Source organism: Brachyhypopomus gauderio, chromosome 12 (genome assembly GCF_052324685.1).
Source record: "Brachyhypopomus gauderio isolate BG-103 chromosome 12, BGAUD_0.2, whole genome shotgun sequence".
NCBI lineage: Eukaryota > Metazoa > Chordata > Actinopteri > Gymnotiformes > Hypopomidae > Brachyhypopomus > Brachyhypopomus gauderio.
Window position 1 is genome coordinate 12,983,994 of NC_135222.1, and position 26,483 is coordinate 13,010,476.

At 38.7% G+C, this 26,483-nt stretch overlaps 1 protein-coding gene and 1 long non-coding RNA gene across 4 annotated transcripts; one reads left to right on the plus strand and one right to left on the minus strand.

Moving 5' to 3' along the window:
• Positions 1–52: 52 nt before the first annotated feature.
• LOC143527858 (interferon-induced protein 44-like) lies at positions 53–26,460 on the minus strand. 3 transcript variants are annotated; one of them, XM_077023205.1, is made up of 7 exons: positions 26,240–26,460; positions 25,485–25,518; positions 23,801–23,999; positions 23,286–23,435; positions 18,877–19,042; positions 14,267–14,367; positions 53–169 (listed from the first exon to the last, which is right to left on the minus strand). In XM_077023205.1, the coding sequence occupies exons 1-7, from the start codon at positions 26,286–26,288 to the stop codon at positions 68–70; spliced, it is 801 nt and encodes a 266-aa protein (XP_076879320.1). In that variant the 5' UTR covers positions 26,289–26,460; the 3' UTR covers positions 53–67. The 3 variants fall into 3 exon arrangements, with proteins under 3 accessions (XP_076879320.1, XP_076879319.1, XP_076879321.1); XM_077023204.1 differs by lacking the exon at positions 53–169 and adding an exon at positions 3,221–7,124 and having other exon boundaries at positions 26,240–26,459; XM_077023206.1 differs by lacking the exon at positions 53–169 and adding an exon at positions 6,950–7,165.
• LOC143527859 (uncharacterized) lies at positions 7,903–8,909 on the plus strand. The gene is made up of 3 exons (XR_013134292.1): positions 7,903–8,010; positions 8,156–8,203; positions 8,743–8,909. It is a non-coding gene; the product is annotated as an uncharacterized LOC143527859 (long non-coding RNA).
• Positions 26,461–26,483: the final 23 nt, after the last annotated feature.

A 26,483-nucleotide genomic window follows, 5' to 3' on the forward strand; every position in this document is an offset into this window, starting at 1 on the left:
TGTCTAACGGACCACATGTACATTCTGTCCATCTACTCACGTCTTGCGCTACAGGTTGCTCCTCTCTTTAATGTTCCACAAGATGCGCTGACTCTTGGCACTGACCGGGATTCACACAGTACTCAGCAGATAAACAAAAACCATACCTGGCTGTAAATACCCGTCTGTCCTGTGGGGAAACCAGAGGACCCTTGTTTATGACCTTTGTTGTTTGTGACGTGGCAAATATGTACTTGAAATTAGGGTTGCACCGAGTTAACGTCCCTCAAGTACAAACCATTAAATAAATGTAGCCAGCTATTCCACCCTGGGAATTGCACCTAGATAATTTTAACTAGGGTCATAGTGTAAGAAAAGGACTATAACCAGGATTCCCTAAACAGCACATCTATTCAAGAAAAATACAATTATTAAGAAATTAAGAAATTTTTACAGTTAAAATCACTAAGACACCACGTCAATCAACAAATAGGACAATAAAATAGCAGAGGAGTGGTAATTCCAGTGTCTCACTGGAATAAGTGATTGTGTGACTCGTCGTGATACAAATGAAAGAAATAAAGAAAAAAAAAAACCTGCAGGGCCAAGACATGCCGAGAGGGAGCGACAAGTCTCCCTCTCTGATTAAAAGCCTTATCATAATCTAAATATAACATCATGGGGGTTGAGCGATAAGTAGGCTGATACATATTCTGAGTAGTGCGAGATTTATTATCGGCAAATAACAATCAGAAAAATAACAAAAACGAGTTGAGACATTAAAAACAAAGCAAACACCTCATACTAAAGAGAGAACTAAAAAGAAACAGAAACAAGGGATCATGAAACAGGGCAACTCTAGTGTCAAAACAAATGGCTGAACACTAGTGATGTTACCCTTGAACCTGAAGCTTCGAAGCTTGTGTCACAAAAGTGACACTCACTACTTCGAACCACTGTATCGATGCTTGATTCGTTCCACAATGATCACGTGACCGCTGACGTCTGAAGCTTTGTTTCGGCACACAACCACGTGACTGCTTCAGGGACTGATTCAAAAGAGCAAATCTTCACGGGCACTTTGAGGGTCGTTTGAGGATTGGTAGAGAGCGTAGCAATATGGAGTCAAATTAGGGTCTTTAATGGGGACGAAAAAAAAATAATATGGCAAATATAAGATTAGCATTTTGCATTTTACGTTCCTAATTTGTTTCTCCAATACTTTCCCTCTTTTGCGTTTCTTTCTTTTCTTTGCGTTTCACATTTTATGTTGCTGCTTTTTTTTTTTGCAATACTTTCTCCCTTTTGCGTTTCTTTCTTTTGTTTGCGCGTCACTGCTTTTCTTTGCGTCTCGCATTTTACGTTCATAATTTTTTTTTGCGCTTCTCTCTTTTCTTTGCTCCGGTTTTACCCTCTGTGTGGGGGCCGGGAAAGAGGCGTGGCCAAGAGCGAAAGGCGTGCTGTGAACGTTCAGCGTCAGTTCAGCTTCCTTCCACTTGCTGAACTGAACTGCTGCTGCAGCGCATCTGGTGTTAAAGGAAGAGAGAGGTCGGGTGTGTGCGAGGTGGTGGCGCATTTCAGGGCATTGTTTTTATTCGCTCAGGTTTTCAAAAGATCATTTCAAACCGACCTCAGTAAAATGTTAATAATAATAATAATATATATTTTTTAAACGAAGTTTTAAAAGGGCACTTTCGTTGATAAAGGGCAGAGTTGGTGGTGCTTTAGCACCTGATGTCTATTCCCCACCCCCACACAGAGGGTAAAACCGGAGCAAAGAAAAGAGAGAAGCGCAAAAAAAAATTATGAACGTAAAATGCGAGACGCAAAGAAAAGCAGTGACGCGCAAACAAAAGAAAGAAACGCAAAAGGGAGAAAGTATTGCAAAAAAAAAGCAGCAACATAAAATGTGAAACGCAAAGAAAAGAAAGAAACGCAAAAGAGGGAAAGTATTGCAGAAACAAATTAGGAACGTAAAATGCAAAATGCTAATCTTATATTTGCGATATTATTTTTTTTCGTCACCATTAAAGACCCTAATTTGACTCCATATAGCAACAGCGATAGAGACAGAGAGAGAGAGAAAGAGAGAGAATATTAATCATTCTCTCTGTAAATATCTATTATAATTGTATCTGTTTTTATTGTTTTATTATTGTTGTTATTAGTGGTAGTAGCAGTAATAGTAGTTATAGTAGTAGTGGTAGTATTAGTGGTAGTAGTAGAGTAATAGTAGTTTTATTATTTTGTGTATTGATTTATATTGATTTGTACTTTTATGATATATATTTGTATATTGTTTGCCTGCTTTGGCAATAGTGTACCTTGTTACATTCATGCCAATAAAGCATTATTGAATTGAATTGAGAGAGAGAGAGAGAGTGAGAGGGAGAGAGAGAGAGAGAGAGAGAGAGAGAGAAATTAGCGAGTAAAATGGAACCATTGCCAAAAAGAGGCCGTTCTGAAGTCTGGAAACACTTCGAACTTTTGCCATCAAATAAGGTTATTAAAAAAATTATAAGAATAAAGACAATTGCCTTATTAATAGCAATTAATGACACTTTGTAAGTCTGTTAGATAATAGGCTGTGCACCAATTATGAATAATATTTTACATGTATAAAATCCATCATATTTCTGTGTGTAGTGTTTCATGTCATCAAATCACTAAAACATTTTTAATTGTTTTGGATACTAAGATGTGCACCATTATAAAATTTTCTCTTTCATAATATTAAAATCACTGTGTGAATTTTAGGTTGTAAAATTTAAAAAATGTTCCGTTTCAGGTGAAGTGCCTGGTCTGCTCTCAGCAGTTGGCTTATAACAACAACACCTCATCAATGCTGACATTGTTAATAAAAAAATAAACCAACTTAGCCCCAGCACAGTAGAAGAACAGTAGAGTTATGCACAATCATTACCCATGTTCACAATCATGACCCAAGTTCACAATCATGACCATCCACCATAAAAATAAAATGTTCAATGCCCCACTGAAAAAGCACCGACTACTTCCACATCCATGATCATAAAATTGTTAACAACCTCATACAGCAAACCCACATGAGTGATAAATATAAATAAGTTATCAAAAGACCTGCTTAAAGGTTTTTCTAAGAATTTTTGAAGTTTACAGTGATACATTGTGATGAAATGCATTTTATTATTCAGCCATCACTCCTTTTTCTCAGCATTCTGCTCAAATCAGCAGTGAGATTTGGAAAACGTACAACAAACAATGTAGTTTTATCAGTTGCCTTTATTGAAACAACAAATGTCAAAATTTTAATGCATTTTAACAGTTCATGCTGTAAAAAAAAGAGTTCCCTTGTCTTCAAACCACAAGATACATGAAGCACTTCATGGTTTTGGCCACCAGATGCCGGTACTGTGCACTGTGTCATGAAGCTTCGAGTAATGAACCTTTTTTCAACTCATTTCGGAGGAAAACTTCAGTGCTTCACAAAGCTTCGGTTTGCCATCACTACTGAACACAATACTTGGAAGATTTCCAGGGCAAGACCAACAGGGAGTATGAACAATGAAGTGAGACAAAACACAGGATTTAAATACAAGACCAAATGAGTGGCCAACAAGACACAGCTGGAAACAATAACGAGATGGTGGAATTACACATGACAGGAGTGTGGCAAGAGAAAACATGGAAAAACAAAATATGAGCACATGGAAATCTGGCGGAGCCAGACGTATCATGAAGCATAAACCAGGAATCCTTAGACACCAAAGTGCACACAGGGATATTTAGACCTAAAGCGATACACAAAGAGACAATGAGTGTAAACACTCAGATGCTACTATGTATGCACATCACTATGACGAACTAACACAGAACAGCTGGGGAGGTAACGCTTAGGGGCATGGCTAAGAAACAGATGGGGGAGAAGACAGACATAAGCATGACACAGGCAGGGGCGAGGCCAGGTGTGACAGTGTCTGAGCTACTTGTCGTTTATTTCAATGTCTATTATTGTCTACTCTAATTGTTCATTCTTTTCTGGATAGTATAGTTTGATGCATATAATTGATACATGCTTGGTTAGATCTTGCATGCTATGCTACATCTGTATTGTGCATATCAGTAGGTTATAGCAAAATGACAAACATAGCACTGATTGTATTTTTCAGTTTAGCCTGTCTTTGTGAGTCCTGGGGGGTATTCCAGAAATTTATTTCACATCACTGTAGCTTGAAGTATTAATGACTGCGTATGCAGAATATTTAGATATTATTAAACGTAAATGTAATACTGCGGTAGATGCTAGAGAAAGGCAGTCAGCATGTCAAAAAATAGCCAACAGAGTTAGAGTGAAAATTATATTTTTATATTTAGCAGAAGGGTGCGATTATATTATTATATTCTCCACATTTATATTACTGTATTGAGTTTTTAAATATATTTTTAATTGAACACTTACTAATTCCAGGTCTAATCTGAGTGGTGTGAAACACACATGGCATCAGATAAAAATGAAGTATAAGAATATAGTACAAAGTGGTATGGATGTACATAACTATATATTATTCTTAAAATATATTTACAGGAAAAATGAAATAATGAAACATAACAGTGAATTTGACTGTAATGTATATTAAAAGGTTACAGGGTGGATGGTAGGGTGGGGTGGGTGGTGGTGCATAATTTAATGTGGAAAGCAGTGATTGCAGATGGAGTCTCTGCCAAATCTACCATCTCTGTTGTCCCACATGCATGTAAGGTTCCTCATCTGTGGGCATGTCAGAGATGGTAGGCTGTCGCTCATCCTGGATGGTTGCAATGTTGTGTAATACCACATATGCCATTATTATGTGGCACGCCCTATCAGGGGTTACTCTGAGCCCCTTCAGGCACTGGAACCTGGCCCCAAGGATTCCTAGGGTCATTTCAATTCTTGCCCTGGTTTTGCTGTGGGCCTGATTGTAGCGGGACTGTGGTCCAGGTGCAGGATCTAAATAGGGAGTCATAAGGTATAGGACAGGCAGGGATACCCTCTGTCTCCATGAAGGAGTCCGTCATAGTGTCCTATAATCGCACTAGGGTTTGCAATGATTTAACTAATACACTGCATGTAAACAACTAGCAAAACTACCACAGGCCTACTCTGTTCAGATTTGTTGTACAGTGTGGAATCATACACGGATCCTGGCCATCTGGCTTCAACATTTGTGATGAGGTGGAAAGCATCACATATGATTTAGATGGGGAGAACGGTCAGTTACAATAGCTACGTTATTTTTGTTACCATTAAAGATAAGTACATTATTCATTAAGGATTATAAAGGTGAGTACCTGTACATTAATGCTATGGATGGATTTTCTGTTTATGTAATCGCCTTCATGTTCTAATGGTGCTGTAATAGGTAGCATATGTAGGCAGGGGAGTAGCAGTTAATTCTGGGCCCTGTACACTCTTAATGTCAGTGGGCCCCTATAAATGCCAGAAAATGAGGCACATGAGCAAAGTGGGCCCCTCTCCCTACTCGGGCCCTGGGTAGCCAGGTCCACTTTCCCCCCACTACCACGCCCATGTATGTAGGTTCCATCAATGCAGCCAATCACTCTAGGGAATCATTAAAATGTAAATGAAATGAAGTTCATTATATATTGCTTCTCCTTTGCTTAATTTCTTTATTGTCCATGTGAATTAAAGACAAACCAATTATGCTTATTGTCCGTGTGAATTAAAGACAAACAAACGATGCTGTGGAATTCCTCTTTGATGTCCATAGCTGGCTTATGCCCAGGAAACACCACAAAACTGGGCACTAGTCGTTTTAATGCCAGACATACTTTACAGACCGACATACAGTAGCTTTGCTGACAGATTCCGCATCTCCTACACAAGAAACTTCCACTAGCAAAAAAATGAAGAGCGATGTATAACAATCTGAAGAGAATTTAGGGCTGATCCGCGATGTGTAATATTTGAAATTTGACGCTTAATAATGGTATTGATGTAAGCAATGGATTGTGCTGAAAAACGGTAACGTTCAATAAAAAATAATCCAAAAATGATAGTAGGCCTATGTCTATTCGGGGTTTTATAAGGCGTTTCCGGCGAATAACTCAGCGAATAAACTGATCTTCAATATCCACATGATCCTCGAGGAAAGGACACGTCATAATGACGTGTTTGTAACTCTGGTTCAGGTCCAAGTTAACCTGCCAGCGAGTAAGTTAGCTTCAGAGCATAAGTTGCTATAGTAACTGACTCAGGTTCTCCCTAAGCTCGGTTTCTGGAACGGAAAACCTCGAGTTTCCGTGAACTCTGAGTTAACTTACCCGGTTTTCTCGCTTAACCCGCTTCTTGGAATACCCTCCTGATGTCACAAGAATGTTTACCTGCCTGTCAAGAGGCTTATAGTAACATATACAGAAGAGAGAACATTTACTTGACAAGATTTTAATTATCTGACAGTTATGAAAAATACAATCAAATTGTTACAAATATTTAACCAGGACCTTCAGATAAAATTAAGATTACTGTTGATGAAGTCAGAAAAAATATTTAAAGCCACTAAAACCAAAAAAGCAGAAGAGCCAGATAAGTGTCGTTCATTCATTCTCAAAAAACCTTGCGGCAGAACTGGCACCAGCTTGGCAACCAGTGTTTAAACTCTCAATTGATATATTTACAGTTCCAGTAGAAGTCAAATCCTCATACATAAAACCACTGCCTACAATTCAATGTCCAAAAGAACATAAAGACTTCATTGTTAATCCTAATCCTAACCATAACCTAACCCTAATCCACTGGCTGTAGATTATGTGACAATGTGTGTTTGATAAACCTGCTAACAGTGGGTGTGGCAGAATCACCTAAACTCAGTAGAGTGATGTTCACATATATTTGCCTTCATTATGTTTTATTCATATAAGATGAGACAGCATTAGCTTATAATTTTAAATGTAGATGGTTTACATGGTTTTGATGGTTTACATCATTCAGACTTAGTGTTAGCGATTCTAATCATCAGTGCATCCTTGGCTATGTTCACAATCTGGTCAAGTGCCTTGAGAATCAGGACATCAATGTCATTATCTGGGTCAATCTCCTCATGGTAGTTCTTCACAGGGAAGATGTGGTTCATGGGGACACCCAGGTGGTTACTGCACTCTTGCATCTGGATGGATGGATGGATAGACAGAGAAGCACACAAACTTTCTAGAGAAACAGGACATCTCCATCAGCTGTATAAGAAAAGTGCTTCTAGACTATCTTCAAATTCAGAAGCACTTTGCTTGTACAACTGATGAAAGAGACTGCCACACTACGCTCTAAGAAATGAAACACTGATATTGTTCTCATTACATGAATGACTAAGTTGAAATTACTCTATGAAATTTTAAACAGTCAAAATAATCAAATGTAACCAACTCACTTTAAACGCACTAGCCCTTGAACTGAATAGGTACACTGTCCCATTGCGTTTTCCGTACTTGCAGTTTCGCATTTGCGTGGTATTTATGATGCTAATGAGCACAGACGCCATTTTCACCCCCAAACGCGTGCGATGGACCCACAGGTGGGTCTCGGTTTTCAACGGTAGCCATCCATCACTTTATTTGGTAAGTGTTTTAATTAATAATGCTTTTAAAATGGTACGTTTGAGACAACAGATAAGTGTTAATTAATTTTTTTTTGCATTCTCCTGTATATTTTGATGGCATTCAGGGCTAATTGTGTAAATTGTCAGTTTGTTATTTTCACATTAAAACATGCAGTTTTATAACTTTTACCTCGTGTTTTTGTGCGCTCGAGTTTTGACATAAATGTGATACCATAGTAAATGATGTATCTGAATACCTGAATATTTATTGGAATAAATTAACAGGGGAAACTGCATTATAAAATTCTAAAATAGTTTTACAATAGCAATTTAAATAACTTTGTAAACTTTTCATATTTTTGCCTTTTCATGAAATGTATCGGTAACTACAAATTGGATTTCAGTTTTGTCAGCACGTGTCTTACCTGACTAATGCAAAGCTAGTAGCTCAAATGTAGTTGTAAGTATTCTTTACTTCTTAAATCAATTCTTTTTAAGTGCTATAGATTCTTGAGGGATTGTGTAACAATACCTGTTATTTATAAATGATACATTTTGATAGTTTAAATTATTGCCTGTCTGACACTTCTATCTCTTGTTTTCAGGCTCTGAATGTGGAGGTGCAAACAGTGTTCTGAAAGTGCATCTATGAGGTACCAATTACTAAAACACTATAAACTGAAGCATGGCCATTATGATCAGAGACACCCATATCAATGCACATACTATGAATGCCCATGCTCATTCAAAACAGGAATGCTCTTAAAACTCATTATCCTGGAAATTCTTGCTAATGTATAGCCTCAACAGCTTTTTCACTTGTAACTGAGTAAGTGCTGGTATTTGCATGTTATGCTAAACTGATTTGGCCAGTAATACACCATTAAATTTTTCAAAGATAATAGGATTAATCACCAACCAAAAATGGCCAGTAGTTGTTTACATTAGTGACATATGACTTTTTATGAGTTATTTTCCACCCTGTTCTTTTATTTCTTTCTGGCTTGTTGAACTACAACAGCTTGGCTGCTGTGTGCCTTTTTAAAGGATAAGTTTGATCACTCTTACAGTTTTTGTAGAGTAGGGCCTTTGTAAACTGAAGATGTTTTGAGTTTATACAGTTAGTTGGACAAGGGGCATTTTATTACTGCATGTCATGGATGCTTAATTAATACTATTTTTTGTCATTCAGGATGTTGGATCTTGGTTCAGTAAGAGAAATGGAGAAAATGGTTTTGGGAGTCTACATCATCCAACACGAGGGAGCAGACTAGTTATTGAGGGATGCACAGTCCTGCAATATCTGGGAGATGTGGCAAATGGATGTGCAGTCTTGCTTGGCTTAATCTACAGTTTAAACTTGAGCTATCACCAAGGACCTGCGATACACATTTGAATTTCTTCAGAAAGTGTTGATGGAACTGGATGGGAACAAGTGCTCCAATAAAGTACAGGTCCTCAAAAACAAACTGCATGAGTAAAATCACGTTCAGTAGATACGACTTCTGTTGACTTACTTGGGCAAAGGAATAAACTGTGTATTTGGATTTTTGACTAGTGTTGGACAAAACAATATGAAACATAAGGAACAAATTTTGGTTGATTTGTAATATCTGCAACGTTTCAAGTTTTCAGCTGTGATGCATGTTTGAATTTCTTCAGAAAGTGATTGGAGTTGGATGGGAACAAGCTCTCTAAGGTGCAGGTCCTCACAAGTGAAAATGTAGCAAAATCGTGTGCAGTTGTCAAGACGACATGGAGTTAGACTTCTGTTGACTCTTACTTGGGCGGAGATTGTCTTTGGATTTTGGACTGCTGCTGGACAAAACAATCAATCAACCTTTTTTCCATTAATAATTGCTGTTTCAACCATGAGCACATGTAACTTGTTTTCTGAGCAGGACCCAAAAACAGTTTAAAATACAAACAGCCAATTCTGATATTGTTGAAGCTATCTCAAATGTCATTGCTAGGTTAATGTTGATTGCGGGCCCGTAGCCAGCATTGTGATGGGGGAGGATCTTTTCCCCCAAAAGTGGACTTCATTTGGCTCTCTACTCCAATGCCCCCTAAATACACGAGAGCACTTCAAACCTTTTATTTTAAACTAGGGGTGGGCATAGATAATTTTTTTTTAATTTAGATTAATCTCACTGAAATCTTGAAATTAATCTAGATTAATCTATATTAAAATGGCTCATATGCGTGCTACCCAAGTAATGACTGAAAGTCAGTTTTTGAGATAGGGTTTCTTAACACAGAGGGTGCATTAGACTAGGGGCTCATCTCCTGTTTCCAAAATGCATCAATGACTGCTTGAGAGAGCTGTTTTACTTTGATACTTGAAGAAAAAAAAACATGCTCAATAAAATGTAGGCTACTCGTGTTCAATGGTTTATTCAGTTAAACATGAATTTGTAAGCCTACATACTGTACATTAAAAGGGGTTGATAACATGTTTATTCAGCTAAACATGATATTTGAAATGTAAGCCAACATTTAGGACATTTAACCTCACAGACGTAATTTGGGGGGGACTTTTTCAAAAGCCGGTTTTGGTCCTCTGCAGTTTTAACGGTTAAAAAATAAATATTTAAATAGCAACGAATCTAGCGCTAGGACCATGCAGAAAACGACCGCTCCGAGCTCCGCTCCGGTAACACTTTACGTTCCTAAAAATGAATTTTCCATGAAGCAAACCTGGCGACTTGGCTGCATCCATGTAAACACACGTACGATTAGTAATTCACAGGTTTGAAAACTCGTTCTCGCCCCTACTGTGCAATTTGGTTAGGAATACAGCCGAGCTAAACTATCAAGTTAAAAGTCATCATAGTTTGCTTACCCATTTTGACCCAGTTCCCAACCCAACTTTAAGAATAGATTAACTGCGATAATTTTTATATCGCCCGATAAGAGTATCAAATTAATGAACACTGTTAACGGCCCACCACTAATTTAAACATATTATTAATTTTAAACACGGTTGCCAACTTTTCAAAATCACTAGTGAGATTAGATTTGGGGGGGGGGGGGGGGGGTCGAACGAACCCTTCGATCCCCCCTGGCTACGGGCCTGGATTGGCATAGTTTTTTTGTTTTTTACTTGTTGTATTGGTAACTGTTACAATAAGATTTAGGTCTCAGGTCTTCTAATTTAGACATTGAGTCATGTTTCCAATTCTTTCTTTTATTGGCATTTAAAAGACCTGCTGATGTGTTCACAAAGTGATCACAAAATCCCAGATTGGAAACTGGAAAACAGGATTCAAGGCCCAGATTTGAAGACCTGTGCTTTCAATAATTGCCTCAGTGTTCATTTGTTCAGGTTTTTATTTGAGACATAAACCTAGCTTGGAGGTACTTTGCAGTTTTTTAAAGGTTCAAATAAATTCATGTTTGGAAATGGAACAGTCAAAATGGATTCAACTTTAGTGGAATTATAAAGAGATTCATAACCCTCTTAAATGTTTTATTTATTCAATTTGTATTTTTAACTATTTGTTTTGTATGTTTATACTGAAAGTACATTTTCAGTTTGTAAATTTGTGCTTAATTTGCATTTGTAGCAGGTAGCAGGGTTTTTATTTTATTTTTTTTATTTATACACATATTGTCTTTGATTCATGATGGTCGTGTAACTTTTGTTAAAATTGTTAAAAACTGAATGTTTAATAAAGTCAGGTGAATTAATGTGACTTAAGTTGTAGTTATTTGACCTACAGCCTTAAATGCAGCAAACCAGGGTTCAGGTTAAATGCAATCAACATAAACCTAAAACAATAATATAGTTTATTTACGTTCAGTAAATTGAACTTAATCATGTCAAGTTAATTCAACCTGTTGTAAGTAAATTCAAGACAACAATGTTATATTAATTCAACATAACTCCATGATGTTGCATTTAATTAAAACAATTTTGTTGGATTTACTTATACAGGTCCTTCTAAAAAAATTAGCATATTGTGATAGTTCATTATTTTATGTAATGTACTGATCAGTAGCGAACCGCGGGGGGGAGAAAGAAGAGCGGTGGTGCCACTTGCTGGGCTTCTTCCCCTTTTTGGGCTTCGCCTTGTAGCTTGGCATTGTGTCTCGTTGTCGGCTTGTCGTTCTGTAACGCTGGGGTGCAGCATGAAGGACGAGACACAGATCCTTGCTTTTGCAGCCAACGTCACTGCTTTAATAACAGAAGCGCAAGACAGCGTACACAGAAACACCTACACATACACGTAACGTGGAGAATCAGACAACGACAAGCACAAGACACTGCGCGAACGCACATTAAATAGACAGACCATGAGCCCCAAGTGATTACGAGACGAGCCACAGGTGGGACGGATGAACACACACAAACAACCACACCCACGAGGATACACTGACGCAGATGGCAAGACGCAGACGACGTAAACACACGCCCACAGGAAGGGGCCCGGAGCTGTTCCGTAACAAACGCACACGAGGGCATCAAAGGAATGAATCGAAACTAGCTAACGACAGCTAGCGTCGCCACAGCGGGCGGAAATTATCATACAGTTAAGCCCGCCCACTAAGAGGGAAGATATGATTGGTCAATTTTACTGTCATTTGAAACTGGTATTGCGCTGAATTATAACTGCCTGGCCCTCTGTAAACGTACCGATAGGGCATCACAGTCCTGATAGGGGGAGACAGTCTCACAGGCTGAACCCCTCACCTTCCAACACAGATTGAATAGAAACGGGTGAATAATTTATTTGCTTAAATTTTTGTAATTGTTTAGATGTCGATTGTCAAACTGTAATAGATAAAATAAAATTGGATAAATTATATATATTTATGTTTTAAAAATATTTTAGGCCCTCTGAGAGGGCATAGAGGGCCCTGACGGTTCCCCACTGGTACTGATAAACATTAGACTTTCATATATTTTAGATTCATTAAACACAACTGAAGTAGTTCAAGCATTTTATTGGTTTAATATTGATGATTTTGGCAAAAAAGTAAAGAAAAAAACAAAAAAATTCTAAAAAAATTAGCATATTTCATCCGACTAATAAAAGAAAAGTGTTTTTAATACAAAAAAAGTTAACCTTCAAATAATTATGTTCAGTTATGCACTCAATACTTGGTTGGGAATCCTTTTGCAGAAATGACTGCTTCAATGTGGCGTTTATGCGGTGCTATAGAGGACCAGGATGCTTCGGTAGCGGCCTTGAGCTCATCCAGAGTGTTGGGTCTTGCGTCTCTCAACTTTCTCTTCACAATATCCCACAGATTCTCTATGGGGTTCAGGTCAGGAGAGTTGGCAGGCCAATTGAGCACAGTAATACCATGGTCAGTAAACCATTTACCAGTGGTTTTGGCATTGTGAGCAGGTGCCAGGTCTTGCTGAAAAATGAAATCTTCATCTACATAAAGCTTTTCAGCATATGGAAGCATGAAGCACTCCCAAAATCTCCTGATAGCTAGCTGCATTGACCCTGCCCTTGATAAAACACAGTGGACCAACACCAGCAGCTGACATGGCACCCCAGACCATCACTGACTGTGGGTACTTGACACTGGACTTCAGGCATTTTGGCATTTCCTTCTCCCCAGTCTTCCTCCAGACTCTGGCACCTTGATTTTCCAATGACATGCAAAATTTGCAGTGCTGCTTCTCTGTAGCCCAGGTCGGGTGCTTCTGACGCTGTTTCTGGTTCAAAAGTGGCTTGACCTGGGGAATGCAGCACCTGTAGCCCATTTCCTGCACACACCTGTGCACGGTGGCTCTGGATGTTTCTACTGCAGACTCAGTCCACTGCTTCCGCAGGTCCCCCAAGGTCTGGAATCGGCCCTTCTCCACAATCTTCCTCAAGGTCCGCTCACCTCTTCTCGTTGTGCGTTTTCTGCCACACTTTTTCCTTCCCACAGACTTCCCACTGAGGTGCCTTGATGCAGCACTCTGGGAACAGCCTATTCGTTCAGAAATTTCTTTGTGTCTTACCCTCTTGCTTGAGGGTGTCAGTGATGGCCTTCTGGACAGCAGTCAGGTCGGCAGTCTTACCCATGGTTGCGGTTTTGAGTAATGAACCAGGCTGGGAGTTTTTAAAAGCCCCAGGAATCCTGTTTAGGTGTTTAGAGTTAATTTGTTGATTCAGATTATTAGGTTATTAGCTCATTTAGAGAACCTTTTCATGATATGCTAATTTTGTGAGAAATTTTGCGTTTTCATGAGCTGTATGCCAAAATCATCAGTATTAAAACAAAAAAAGACATGAAATATTTCAGTTGGTGTGCAATTAATCTAAAATACATGAAAGTTTAATTTTTATCATTACATTATGGAAAAGAATGAACTTTATCTCAATATGCAAATTTTTTGAGAAGGACCTGTAATATATTGTTGCAATTAATTGTATATTATTTTTCTGATTTAAGAAACCAAGTTTTGTGGGACCAGTTGACAACTAGATTAAGTAAATATTAAGTATTATTAAGTAAATAAATATAGCATTTAATTTCTTAAAATTGTTCTGGAATTCAAGGATCATCATGGCATTTTCATGGTCTCAAGATAATTGAGCATTTGTGGGATGTGCAGGAAAACATCTCATAACATACAGTAGCCTACTTAAAAGACCCACTGTTTTGTTTGTTCCAGACACTATGGAACACCTTGTGTAATCCATGCCTCCATTAGTCACAGACATAAGAGGAACCTACACAATAAGAGGCATGTATTATATAATTACCTTCTCTTTAATCTTCTTGCTGTTGTAGATCTTCCTTATATCATCTTTAACCAGTGGACATGCTTCATCAACTCTTGTCATGATGATTACTTGAGGCATATCTGAATAACATGAGGATTTTTTTCTGAGATCATAACATCAACAATAGCCATTATCACAATATGCATTAAAGCAGTTGTCACCAACATGGTGCCCACGGGCACCAGGTCGCACGAAAGGACGTCAGGAGTCACCCGCGGGCCTGTTCTAAAAATAGTTCACTATAGGCCACATATCAATGAGCTGCATCTTTTTTTTTGCTATATTTTTTTTTTATGTAAACTTGAAAATGACAATATTTTAAAAATCTTGTTACATGTAAAATTGTTATATATTAGATTACTAGAGACTGCCTGCGGTTGCCGTGTGGAGACTAGCTAGCGGGCGCAGTGAAGGTGAGGCGATTATTTACACCTGAAAACATGGCCGAAAAAGAAAGAAAACATAATTTTCACAGTGAATGGGAGGAAGAGATCTTTTTTACTACTGTAAAAGATTTCTGCATGTGTCTCATTTGCGGGGCGATGGTAAAGCGACGTGTGGAGAGACATTACAGGGCGTGTCACACAAGCTACCATGCTTACTACCCACTGGGCAGCGAACTATGTGAGGAAAAGGCCCGCGATTTAAAGGCATCTTTTTTCACAAGGCCGGTGAGAAACTCCCAAAAAGCAACCGAAGCCTCATTTAGAGCTACACATTTCTTAATCAAGAAAAAGAAGGCATTTTCAGACTCTGAGATTTTCAAAGAAGCAATGATGATAATCGCAAACTGTGCTTAAAGACAAGAAATATGTAACCGATGTAATCTCCACTCTCTCCGATGTCCAACTGGGGGCGGCTACAATGGTTAGAAGAGTGTCGGCTATGTCCGGGAACTTGGCTGATCAGCTGGACCGGCATCTGGCGAAGTGCAGGTGGTTAAGGCTCTAGTGTTGCAGATATTTATAGCAATAAAGTATTTATAGAAAAAAGTATTGATATTTATCTGTTTGATACCTTATTAAATTATTGTTGATAATATTGAGATAAATCATTAACATGATCAGTGTCTTCACATAGATTAATATAAATAATAATAACATATATAACTAGAGATGTGCATTTCCTGAAGGAAATACATAGTGCTTGAAAAGAGATGCAAGTCTCTGTGTGTGTGTGTGTGTGTGTGTGTGTGTGTGTGTGTGTGTGTGTGTGTGTGCATGTAGTGTATATGCTCCATCTGCCCCATCTACTCCATCTACTCCATCTGCTCTATCTGCCCCATTTGCCTCTCTGCTCCATCTGCCCCATACAGCCCTCTGCTCTATCTGCCCCTCTGCTCCATCTACCCCTCTGCTCCATCTGCCCCTCTGCTCCATCTGCCCCTCTGCCCCATCTGCTCCATCTGGCCCATCAGCCCCTCTGCTCTAGCTGCCCCTCTGCTCCATCTGCCCCTCTGCTCCATCTGCCCCATCTGCATGTATGTATGTGTGTGTGTGTGTGTGTGTGTGTGTGGTGTATATGTGTGTGACTGTGTGGAGTGGGTATGAGAGAGATGCATGTGTGTGTGCGTGCGTGTGTGGGATAGGGGGAGAGACATTCAAAAATAACTGACACTCTATCTCTGCCACTCTGAGTGGAGAAGCCTTGTTTTATGTGATTTGCACCCTCCGAACAAACGGTCGTAGTTCGGGACCCATTTAACCTATCGCTTCACCGAAGAGATTCTGTGAGAGAGGACCCCTTGTTGATGATTTTGATATATTTTTGTGTGGTTTGACCCTAAATTGACTGATTTATGACAAGTTAAATATACACAAAAATCTCAACAAAGCTGATTCTGATTCTCATACATTTATATGGGGGCCAATGGGGTAGTTTTCTGTGTCTGGTGCCAAACAAATGCTCATAACTCTAAAACGAATTTGATCAAATGATTAGATATCTCGGCGTGCCAGAAAGGACAAGTTTCTCTCCCATTTAAAATTTAAATGGAGCTTCTAGGTCAAGGTGTAAGGATTTTACAGCAGTTTATCCAAGAACGTTTTGATCATTTTTTATGCCAGCTCACACTCTAACTGGCAGTGATGATTTGAAATTCTGAACATTCCACCATCATTTTAATAGGGCCATTTTTCATTTTTAAACTCAATTCTATTAAAATCTATAACTCTAATCGACTCCAAAAATGGATAGCACACCACACAGAGCCAAGACCTTCGAAACGCAGTTCGAACGGAATCTGTACGTTAAGCGGTTCGGGCTGCATTAATTGCAGAAATTTGGAGAAAAGGAATAACAATATAGGGCTTTTCGAGCCCTATATTATTTTTATAGGGCTTGAAAAGCCCTATATTGTTATTCCTTTTCAAAATCATCGGCAAGGGGTCCTCTCTCACACAATCTCCTCAGTGAAGCAATAAGTTAAACGGGTCCCGAACTACGACCGTTTGTTTGGGGGGTGCAAATCACATAAAACAAGGCTCCTCCACTCAGAGTGGCAGAGACAGAGTGGCAGTTATTTTTGAATGTCTCTCCTCCTCCCCCACACACGCACGCGCACACACCTGCATCTCTCTCATACCCACTACACACAGTCACACAGAGCAGAGGTGTAGATGGAGCAGAGGGGCAGATGGAGCAGAGGGGCAGATGGAGCAGAGGGGGCAGATGGTGCAGAGGGGCAGATGGGGCAGATGGAACAGATGGGGCAGATATAGCAGAGGGGCAGATTGAGCAGACTCCACACACACACACACACACACACACACACACACAGACTTGCATCTCTTTTCAAGCACTATGTATTTCCTTCAGGAAATGCATGTCTAGTTAATGATATTCATCTATGTGAAGCAAAATTTAGCAAATTTGTGATTTCACAAGTGTTTATCAAACTGGTAGCCCTCCACAATAATTGGTATCCAAGAAGTAGCTCTCAGTTTCAAAAAGGTTGGTGACCCCTGCATTAAAGTGATATTGTCTCTCTGCTCCAAATTTACCAATGATAATTTGAGAACACACAGAAGCAATATGTTCCATGCTTGAGATCTCAGACGTTATTTAATATCAATTTAACAGCATTACTGTGGAATGATTATTGTACTCATGTCAAATTTCTAGAAATATATGTTTGGAGTTTTTTTTTTCTTTTTCTAATAAATATTATAGATATATAATACCATATTCTAATAAAATTTCCTCAAAAAATAGTGTTGATTAATGTATGATTTATGGTAAACAAGACTTTTTTGTGAAGTACTTTTTATAATGCAGGGATTGGATTTTTTTTGTTTTGATGGACGGTTCGGTGAAGAACTATGGAACCCCATTCCCACCGCTTGAAGAAAAAAAAAGTCCATTAGCATCTCATCTCGTTATTATGAGATACTAAGATTGTAAGTCATCATTTTGAGATACTACACTGTATATGGGCTTCCAGAAAGAACAGAGCCCATCGCTGGAATCAACTCCTTTGAATTGAAAATTATTTCTCTGGAGACCTGTTGTAGTGGATATGTGATGGTGCTTTTTTAATGTTGTGTCAGTTGGCCCTTCCTGATTTTTGAAGCAACTGCAGTCCAAGGACCCTGTTGTCTGTGCTATTGTTTATAGGACACAACTACACTGATTGAACCATAATGCTCATCAAACCCAAAATAGTGTGTGGTGGAGAGGGGTAAGTTTTAGAAACTCATGTCCAGTACAGGGTACGCTGTGAATGTCTTTGCTTGCTGCTCCTATATCGGTATTTGGTCATTGTTTTTCTTTTCTCATTGTGAACATTGTGTTCTTCGGAGTCTTGTCCTACACATTTTTTTCCTCTACTGAAATATCTGGGCTACCTGTTGTTGGATCTGTTGGATCTGTTGTTGGATGCAGTGTTAACTCCACTGTGATAGCATTTGTAGTTGGTCTCCAGTAGGCTACTGTTACAGATTCCCAGCGAGTTTATTCCCTGGTTGAACTCTACAATCTGCGCTCTTCATCTCGGCTGGATTCCACTACATACAACATATGTCTCGCCACTGGTATTACTCTGTGGCCTCGGTACAAGCATCATGGACTAAAACCTCGATGCAGATTCCAGGAACACACCTCAACTTCCATCAAGTAGCAGGGACCGGGTTGTGGACCACAGCGTGCTAGCTAGACTAGCCCGCTCTGCTAACACCGCTGCTGGTCTTGCTAACACCACTGTCAACTTTGGACTTCTTAAAATTCACTCACTCATGAGCCAAGGGGGTCTTATCCAGGAACTCCTTACTGACTGTAAGTTGGACTATCTCTGTTTGGTGGAGCAGTGTTCTCAAGTCTCACGCATTGAGCGTGTGACACATGCATTTGACCATCTTCACATGCCACACTTCTGATTTCACACACCGAAAAAATATCTAGTTTATTTACCTCTGATCCATATCTATATCGCCCTCCACTGGCGATCGATCGCGATATACAATGTACGTTCACCACCCGCCACCCCCCCCCGCTCAACAACTTACGTTCGCCACTCCCCCCCCCCACCCCCACCCCCCCGCTCAACAACTAACATATAGTAGTTTGACAACTAATGTATAGTAGTTTCTTACCCATTTCAGATGCTTTCTCACGGATGTTTTTCATCTTTTTTATGACTTTATCATCCATACGTGATACTTTGTCTGCTGCAATGATGTTGACCAGGCAGTAGGTCTGAGCACCAAGACTGGGAGTGCAGTTAGGTGTAGATGTAGTTTTGGCACTTACAGGATTAAACTGAATATGTGAGTGGAAGAAACATTTTAATTTTCAAAAATAGAAATACTTTGACATCAGCAATCCTAACAATGTCCAACAATGTTGTATGTAACTTTTCAAGTTTGTGGGGATTAACCCTCATGCCCTCCTCAAATTTTGCACCCTCTGGACACCTTTGTGGCAAAAATGTACACGCACCAAAAAACTGCTCTTAAATCATAATACATCAATATTTTATCTTGCTTTTTTTTTCATAAATCACTTAATCAATTTCAGACCTACTCAAAACTACCAAACATGAAATTATTTTCAGGATTTTAACCCTTTAAATGACAGTTAAATTATTTGAAGTATTGCAATTTTTTTGGAAAAAAACACAAAAAATTGATTATTTTCCATAAAACAAACAGTAGACAGATGGGGCATTGGTGGTAATTAGAGTCTTAGATATGGCAAAGATTAGTAACAAAATTGTTTTGATTGCATTATTATTTTTTATGTAGTGCCAGATTTCATATTTTGCACCCTTTGGACACCTTTGTGGCAAAAATGTACATGCACAAAATCAGCAATAAAATCCTCATATGTCAACATTTTTTTTTTGCTTTTTTTTCATAAATCACTTAATCTACTTCAGCCCTGATCAAAATGATCAAATATTCAATCATTTCCAGAATTTTAACCTTTTAAATGACAGTTTAATTACATGAATGATTAATTATTTGTTTAAAAAACCCACAAAAATTGAATTATTTTCCATATAATAAATACTAGATGGATGGGACATTGGTGGAAATTAGAGTCTTGGATATATCAAAGATTAGCAAAAAAATAGATTTTATTGCATTATCAATTTTTATGTAGTGCCACATATTCCCTCTGAACACCTTCGTGGTCAAAAATGCCCCATTGACTTCCATTGAAACCACGTTTTTTGATCTCACTGCAGTTACAGTATAAAACCATGCATTTTGAAATGTCAGTATTTCATTTTGAAGAAAAGTAGTGAAATTTGACATTTTTACTATATTCCATTGGATTCAGCCATTTTTCCATTTTAGGCTGATGAATGAAATTCTTGTAATTTTGCCAGTTATATTATGGAGTCATGTGACTAACAGGGAAACCCCAAGTGTGTGTGTGTGTGTTCAGTTTAGAAAGAAAGAAGGAATTGAAGAAAGAAAGAACACTTTTGTTGTAATTGTTATTGCTGTCACAAATGTACAATGGAATTAGAACTCTGAATTTCACTATAACCTCTAACCATAACACAACAATACACACATATGGAACAAGAGGCAGCCATGTAAGGTGCCTGGAGAGCCTTTGCTCAAGGGCCCATAGTGGTCCTAATGAGGGTGGGGTACAGATGGGGGCTGACTTCTCTAACCTCTGGACCAACTTTGAGTTTAGCTACTAAAAGTTTAGTTTAGTTAATTTCAAGCAGACCAGCAGGCACTGCAGCATGTGACCTGGTGCTCTCTACAAATACACATGTTACACTTGGTGCAGGTGGTAGAGGACCTCTTCTTTAGGCCTGTGCACAACCAGCACACACCTCTCTTTCTGGTGGCAGTAGTGCCAATGGCTATATCAGTTGTTTCTGTATGAGAAGCAACAGGGGCCTGCAAATCCATCACCATGGCAGCAGCAGCTGCTGTACGTGGAGGGTGCCGTCTCCGTGCAATCTCTGAGGACACCATGGATTTCCCCAGCTCCTCTAAGAACAGCCTCCGTCTGTATGTTCTTTTCTGGTTTCACGAGGGATCCACAGAAGTGAACAGCACAAAAGCATTGAAGGCAGAGATATCGATGCAATTAAAGAAGAGGACAAGAGGTCACCGGGCGGTCCGCCTCCTACAGCTGTAGGAGGTGGACCGCCCGGTGGCCTCTTGTCCTCTTCTTTATATATACTGATATATAACTGATAATTGGCACTACTGCCACCAGAAAGAGAGGTGTGTGCTGGTTGTGCACAGGCCTAAAGAAGAGGTCCTCTACCACCTGCACCAAGTGTAACATGTGTATTTGTAGAGAGCACCAGGTCACATGCTGCAGTGCCTGCTGGTCTGCTTGAAATTAACTAAACTAAACTTTTAGTAGCTAAACTCAAAGTTGGTCCAGATGTTAGAGAAGTCAGCCCCCATCTGTACCCCACCCTCATTAGGACCACTATGGGCCCTTGAGCAAAGGCTCTCCAGGCACCTTACATGGCTGCCTCTTGTTCCATATGTGTGTATTGTTGTGTTATGGTTAGGGGTTATAGTGAAATTCAGAGTTCTAATTCCATTGTACATTTGTGACAGCAATAACAATTACAACAAAAGTGTTCTTTCTTTCTTCAATTCCTTCTTTCTTTCTAAACTGAACACGCACACACACACACACGCACACACACACCTGGGGGATGGTCTGGCTGCCGGTGGATGTGCTGATACCGGGGTTCACCTGGGGATTAACACTGCAGTCGGAGCCTACAATACCAGCATCACTGCTCCGACACGGAATGAAAGCCTGGCATTCATCAACAGACATTTACAGTGACAATATCAAAACCCAGAACTTTCAATTCTACCTTTTACCTAGTCTGATTGTGTGAATTATGTGTGACTTGTGTATTTGTGTGTTAACGGGCCGCCCAATGGAGGATGGGTTCCCTTTTGAGTCTTGGTTCTCCCGAGGTTTCTTCCTATTCCCCACCATCATAGGGAGTTTTTCCTCGCCACTGTCGCCTTTGGCTTGCTCATTAGGGTTCTGGACCCATAGTATTGTTAACCTTGTAAATCCTGTAAAGCTGCTTTGCGACAACTTGAGTTGTTAAAAGCGCTATACAAATAAACTTTGACTTGACTTGACACACACACACACACACACACACACACACACACACTTGGGGTTTCCCTGTTAGTCACATGACTCCATAATATAACTGGCAAAATTACAAGAATTTCATTCATCAGCCTAAAATGGAAAAATGGCTGAATCCAATGGAATATAGTAAAAATGTCAAATTTCACTACTTTTCTTCAAAATGAAATACTGACATTTCAAAATGCATGGTTTTATACTGTAACTGCAGTGAGATCAAAAAACGTGGTTTCAATGGAAGTCAATGGGGCATTTTTGACCACGAAGGTGTTCAGAGGGAATATGTGGCACTACATAAAAATTGATAATGCAATAAAATCTATTTTTTTGCTAATCTTTGATATATCCAAGACTCTAATTTCCACCAATGTCCCATCCATCTAGTATTTATTATATGGAAAATAATTCAATTTTTGTGGGTTTTTTAAACAAATAATTAATCATTCATGTAATTAAACTGTCATTTAAAAGGTTAAAATTCTGGAAATGATTGAATATTTGATCATTTTGATCAGGGCTGAAGTAGATTAAGTGATTTATGAAAAAAAAGCAAAAAAAAAATGTTGACATATGAGGATTTTATTGCTGATTTTGTGCATGTACATTTTTGCCACAAAGGTGTCCAAAGGGTGCAAAATATGAAATCTGGCACTACATAAAAAATAATAATGCAATCAAAACAATTTTGTTACTAATCTTTGCCATATCTAAGACTCTAATTACAACCAATGCCCCATCTGTCTACTGTTTGTTTTATGGAAAATAATCAATTTTTTGTGTTTTTTTCCAAAAAAATTGCAATACTTCAAATAATTTAACTGTCATTTAAAGGGTTAAAATCCTGAAAATAATTTCATGTTTGGTAGTTTTGAGTAGGTCTGAAATTGATTAAGTGATTTATGAAAAAAAAAGCAAGATAAAATATTGATGTATTATGATTTAAGAGCAGTTTTTTGGTGCGTGTACATTTTTGCCACGAAGGTGTCCAGAGGGTGCAAAATGCATCGAGCAAGTATGGATGACGTGTAAGAGTAAAAAATATTAGATTTCAAAAATTTTATAAAAAAGTAGATTTTCTGCAAAAAATCATACCACTTGCTGCAACATAGTCAAAATGATAATTAAATGAAAAAAAAAATTTGAAAAAAATGTACAAAAATGCCCGAGGAGGGCATGAGGGTTAAGGTCGCAGATGGCACTGCAAAACTAGTAGTTGATAAAACACCTGCACATTCAGAATTTTAGATAAAGTCCCCATGAAAACTGAAAACATATAAAATCCTCTTCATTTCATCACTTTGACTTTGTAGGTTTCTCATTATTTTACATGCTGAAGCCACAAGTACGGTACAGTAATTTAAGTAATTTAAGTGCTGTTACTGAGTGTCCTCACTTTGTATCCTTCCTCAACAAGACCTGCTAGGGCACTGATGATGTCTTCTACAGGTGCACCGCAACCATCTGGTCCTTCAAGTCCCATGATGTCATTGAAGACAAAAGGCAAACAAGAACCATCCTCTCTATAAATGTAGTGGGTCTTGTACTAAAAAAAACAATTAAATACAGTAGATGCATATGCAATTCATTTTCTGCATCTGCAAAAGTTCTCAATTATATGAGGTGTAAAGGATTACTAGTCTTCACACAATGTTCTAAACAATATGGCATGCTGTTGCACTGTTGGATACCCCTGAAATTAACAATTATTTTCTCATAAGTTCAGAGTTACTTGTCACTGGACAGTTGTGGTTAATCATTGTTTTGTTCATGAGCCAAACATCTTAATATATAAATCTTAAACTCTGTCTCTAGGACCAGAATTTGACTTGAGTTAAAATGAAAACCAAACATTATATATACTGTGAATATGTGTAGTATTTTAAAGTACGTAAATATTAATGTACTTACTGCTTTTGTGAAACTTTTGCCAGATGTTGCATCAACAAGAGCTCCACTGGTGATTCGTCCTTGGAAAACATTATTGACTGAGTTTATGAAGCTGGACTTTCCTGCTCCAACCTCTCCAACAACCAGTAATCGGATGTACTTAACATCTGAGTGGCTGACATTGAATTTCCTTAGGTTCTTTTCTAAGGACCCTTTGTCTCTGTCAGGAATGACAACAAAAAAAGAGTGATAAGACCAGTGGTAAGACTTTTTCCATTTTAGAACATAAAGTTGCAAAACGTTGGTGAAAGTGGCTTTGTATGATGTGAAACATTAAAATTTTTCCACAGTAATGAATGAGTAAAACAATCTCTGCTAAAAAGCACTGATGGCATCACACAGGACAATGACAAAAAAAGAAACCAGATTGAAAGTGCAAGTAAATAAAATGCACTTAGCCAATGCTTTATAGATGTGTAATTTTAAATAAAATGACATTAAACAGATTTATAAATGTGTAAAAGTATATAGTCTTATATAAAAACTTTAAACTGATTTGTAAATGTTTAAGACATTTGTAAATATTTTATATTTATATAACATTAAACTGTCACGTTGAGGACCCCGGCCCCTCCCTTTTGGGCGTGTGTTAACGTTGTCCACGTGCTTTGTCTGCGTCAGTGGATTCCCGTGGTTATGGTTATGTCGTGTGATAATCTGTCTCACCTGTGAATCGTCTCGTAATCACGTGGGGCTAATGTGGTTTGTCTATTTAATGTGCGCTCGCGCAGTGTCCTGTGCTCGTCGTTGTCTACTGTTTACACGTCTGTGTATGAAGTGAGTGTTTCATGTGCGCTATATGCGCTATTTACGTAAACAAATTAAACGTAACGTTTGCTGCTACGTGGGATTCTTGTCTCATCCTTCTCGCCAGCGCCAACTGTAAAGGGGCAGAGGACTCCGGGGGAGAACGCGTCCTCCAGATCTTCCAGGGCCAGCCCCATGGACTGTTCCCGGGGTGAGAGCCCGGCAGAGTCCATGGAGGGGATCCTGGAGGGTGAGGAGGAGATGATGGACTGTGAGGAGGAGCTCCCTCGCGCTGCACCTGGCACGTCCGCCAGCCGCGCTGCACCTGGCACGTCCGCCCGCCACGCTGCATCTGGCACGTCCGGGTTCGCAGCGAAAGCAGGAGGGGGACTGCCCAACGCAGCACCAGCAGCTCCGGATCTCTCCCCTAATCGCTCTCCTCCTGGCGCGAAGCCTGGCGCCTATGTCGTGTGTGTGTGTGTACCAGTGTTTGTTAGTCTCCCCATTTGTGTGCCTAACCCATTTTTCCCTCTCGTGCCACTATGTGTAAGCGTGCCTGTGTGTGTGTGTGTGTGTGAATGTTCCGTTTACTGTGTCTAACGTCTTTTCCCCGGTCTTTTCTGCTACGTGGGATTCGTGTCTCATCCTTCTCGCCAGCGCCAACGTCACAGAAACCAATTTATAAATGTGTAAACGTATATAGTCTTATATAAAAACATTAGACTGATTTATAAATGTTTGACTTTTATAAATATTTTATATATTTTATATTTAAATAAAATTAAACTGCATTTTAGACTATGTAGTCTTATAAAAAATAAAAAAAAAAAACATTAAACTGATTTATAAATGTGTAAGTCTATAATTTTATATTAAAAAAAACATTGAACTGACTCACTGCCAGGGTGTTTTCCTCCATTCTTTACCAAATTCTGAAACACAAAATTCACCCAGATCATACAAAGTAGTTACACAATACAGGTCATAAATACTGAAAATGCAATTCAGGTGCAGTTTACACACAGCATCAATAATCTCAACTGCATAATGGCCTCTTGTCACCCTTCCTGCCACTGCTATGCTGTCTCCAATCCCACATGTTGTCCATTATCTTATATTTATGATGTATAATTTATAGTATTTCTTGACACTGTTCCTGTTTGATACTGGCTTATATGCCTTTTTTGTTTTGATGATCTGTTGTATTGTTCACATGACTGTTTAATGTACTCGAGATTGGTTAGAGCTATCCCTGGAAATAAATAAATAATTTAATTGAATAGTCAATTAAACAATCTTCCTAGTAATACATCCTTAGATCCTTAGTCTTTGTTTATACTTGGTAGTTTTGTCCATCTCAAGTTTTAAAATATAACTGGATCCATAAATATAGTTGGTAATGCACCCAATGTGCAGATTGTTCAAACCAGTTTAGGTACAGATGTCAGTCTGCTTGTGTTTTGACATATGCCTGTTCTTGTCACTGTGAAATCAGTAAAAACCCAAATAAAACCTCTATGACTAAGCAGCATACTGTATCCAAATTATTACAGCTACAATCACATTTTAACCTGCATAATGTCAGACATGTTTGATTGTAAAAAGTAAATTAAGGTGAAAAGTAAATTCATTCACTTGTGCCTTAGAGCTCACCTTTATTTGGTTGTGGAGTTGATGGTTGTGATTCCTGTTTAATGCTCATTGGAAAATTGGTCCTTGTAGTACTGTTAATTATAAGTAATTATAAAAAGCTAACATTAATTGAATTTGTTGATTAATAATCGGTGTATTAGAAGACCAAATCCTTTATGTACACACAGTTTGTGGTCGGGTAAGTGTGTTCCAGCAGCTTGTTTCCAGGATTATATGGGCAGTGCTCTGCCTGTTCTTTTGCCCT

Bases quoted from the DNA above. Each gene is read 5' to 3' on its own strand.
- LOC143527858 (XM_077023204.1), bottom strand. From the start codon at position 26,288: ATGAGCATTAAACAGGAATCACAACCATCAACTCCACAACCAAATAAA. The intron at 14,368-18,876 runs GTAAGAAACTAC...CATGTTATTCAG, and splicing joins TGAGAAAGCATCTGAAATGG to ATATGCCTCAAGTAATCATC. The intron at 7,125-14,266 runs GTAATTATATAA...CCATCCATCCAG, and splicing joins GCAAGAAGATTAAAGAGAAG to ATGCAAGAGTGCAGTAACCA.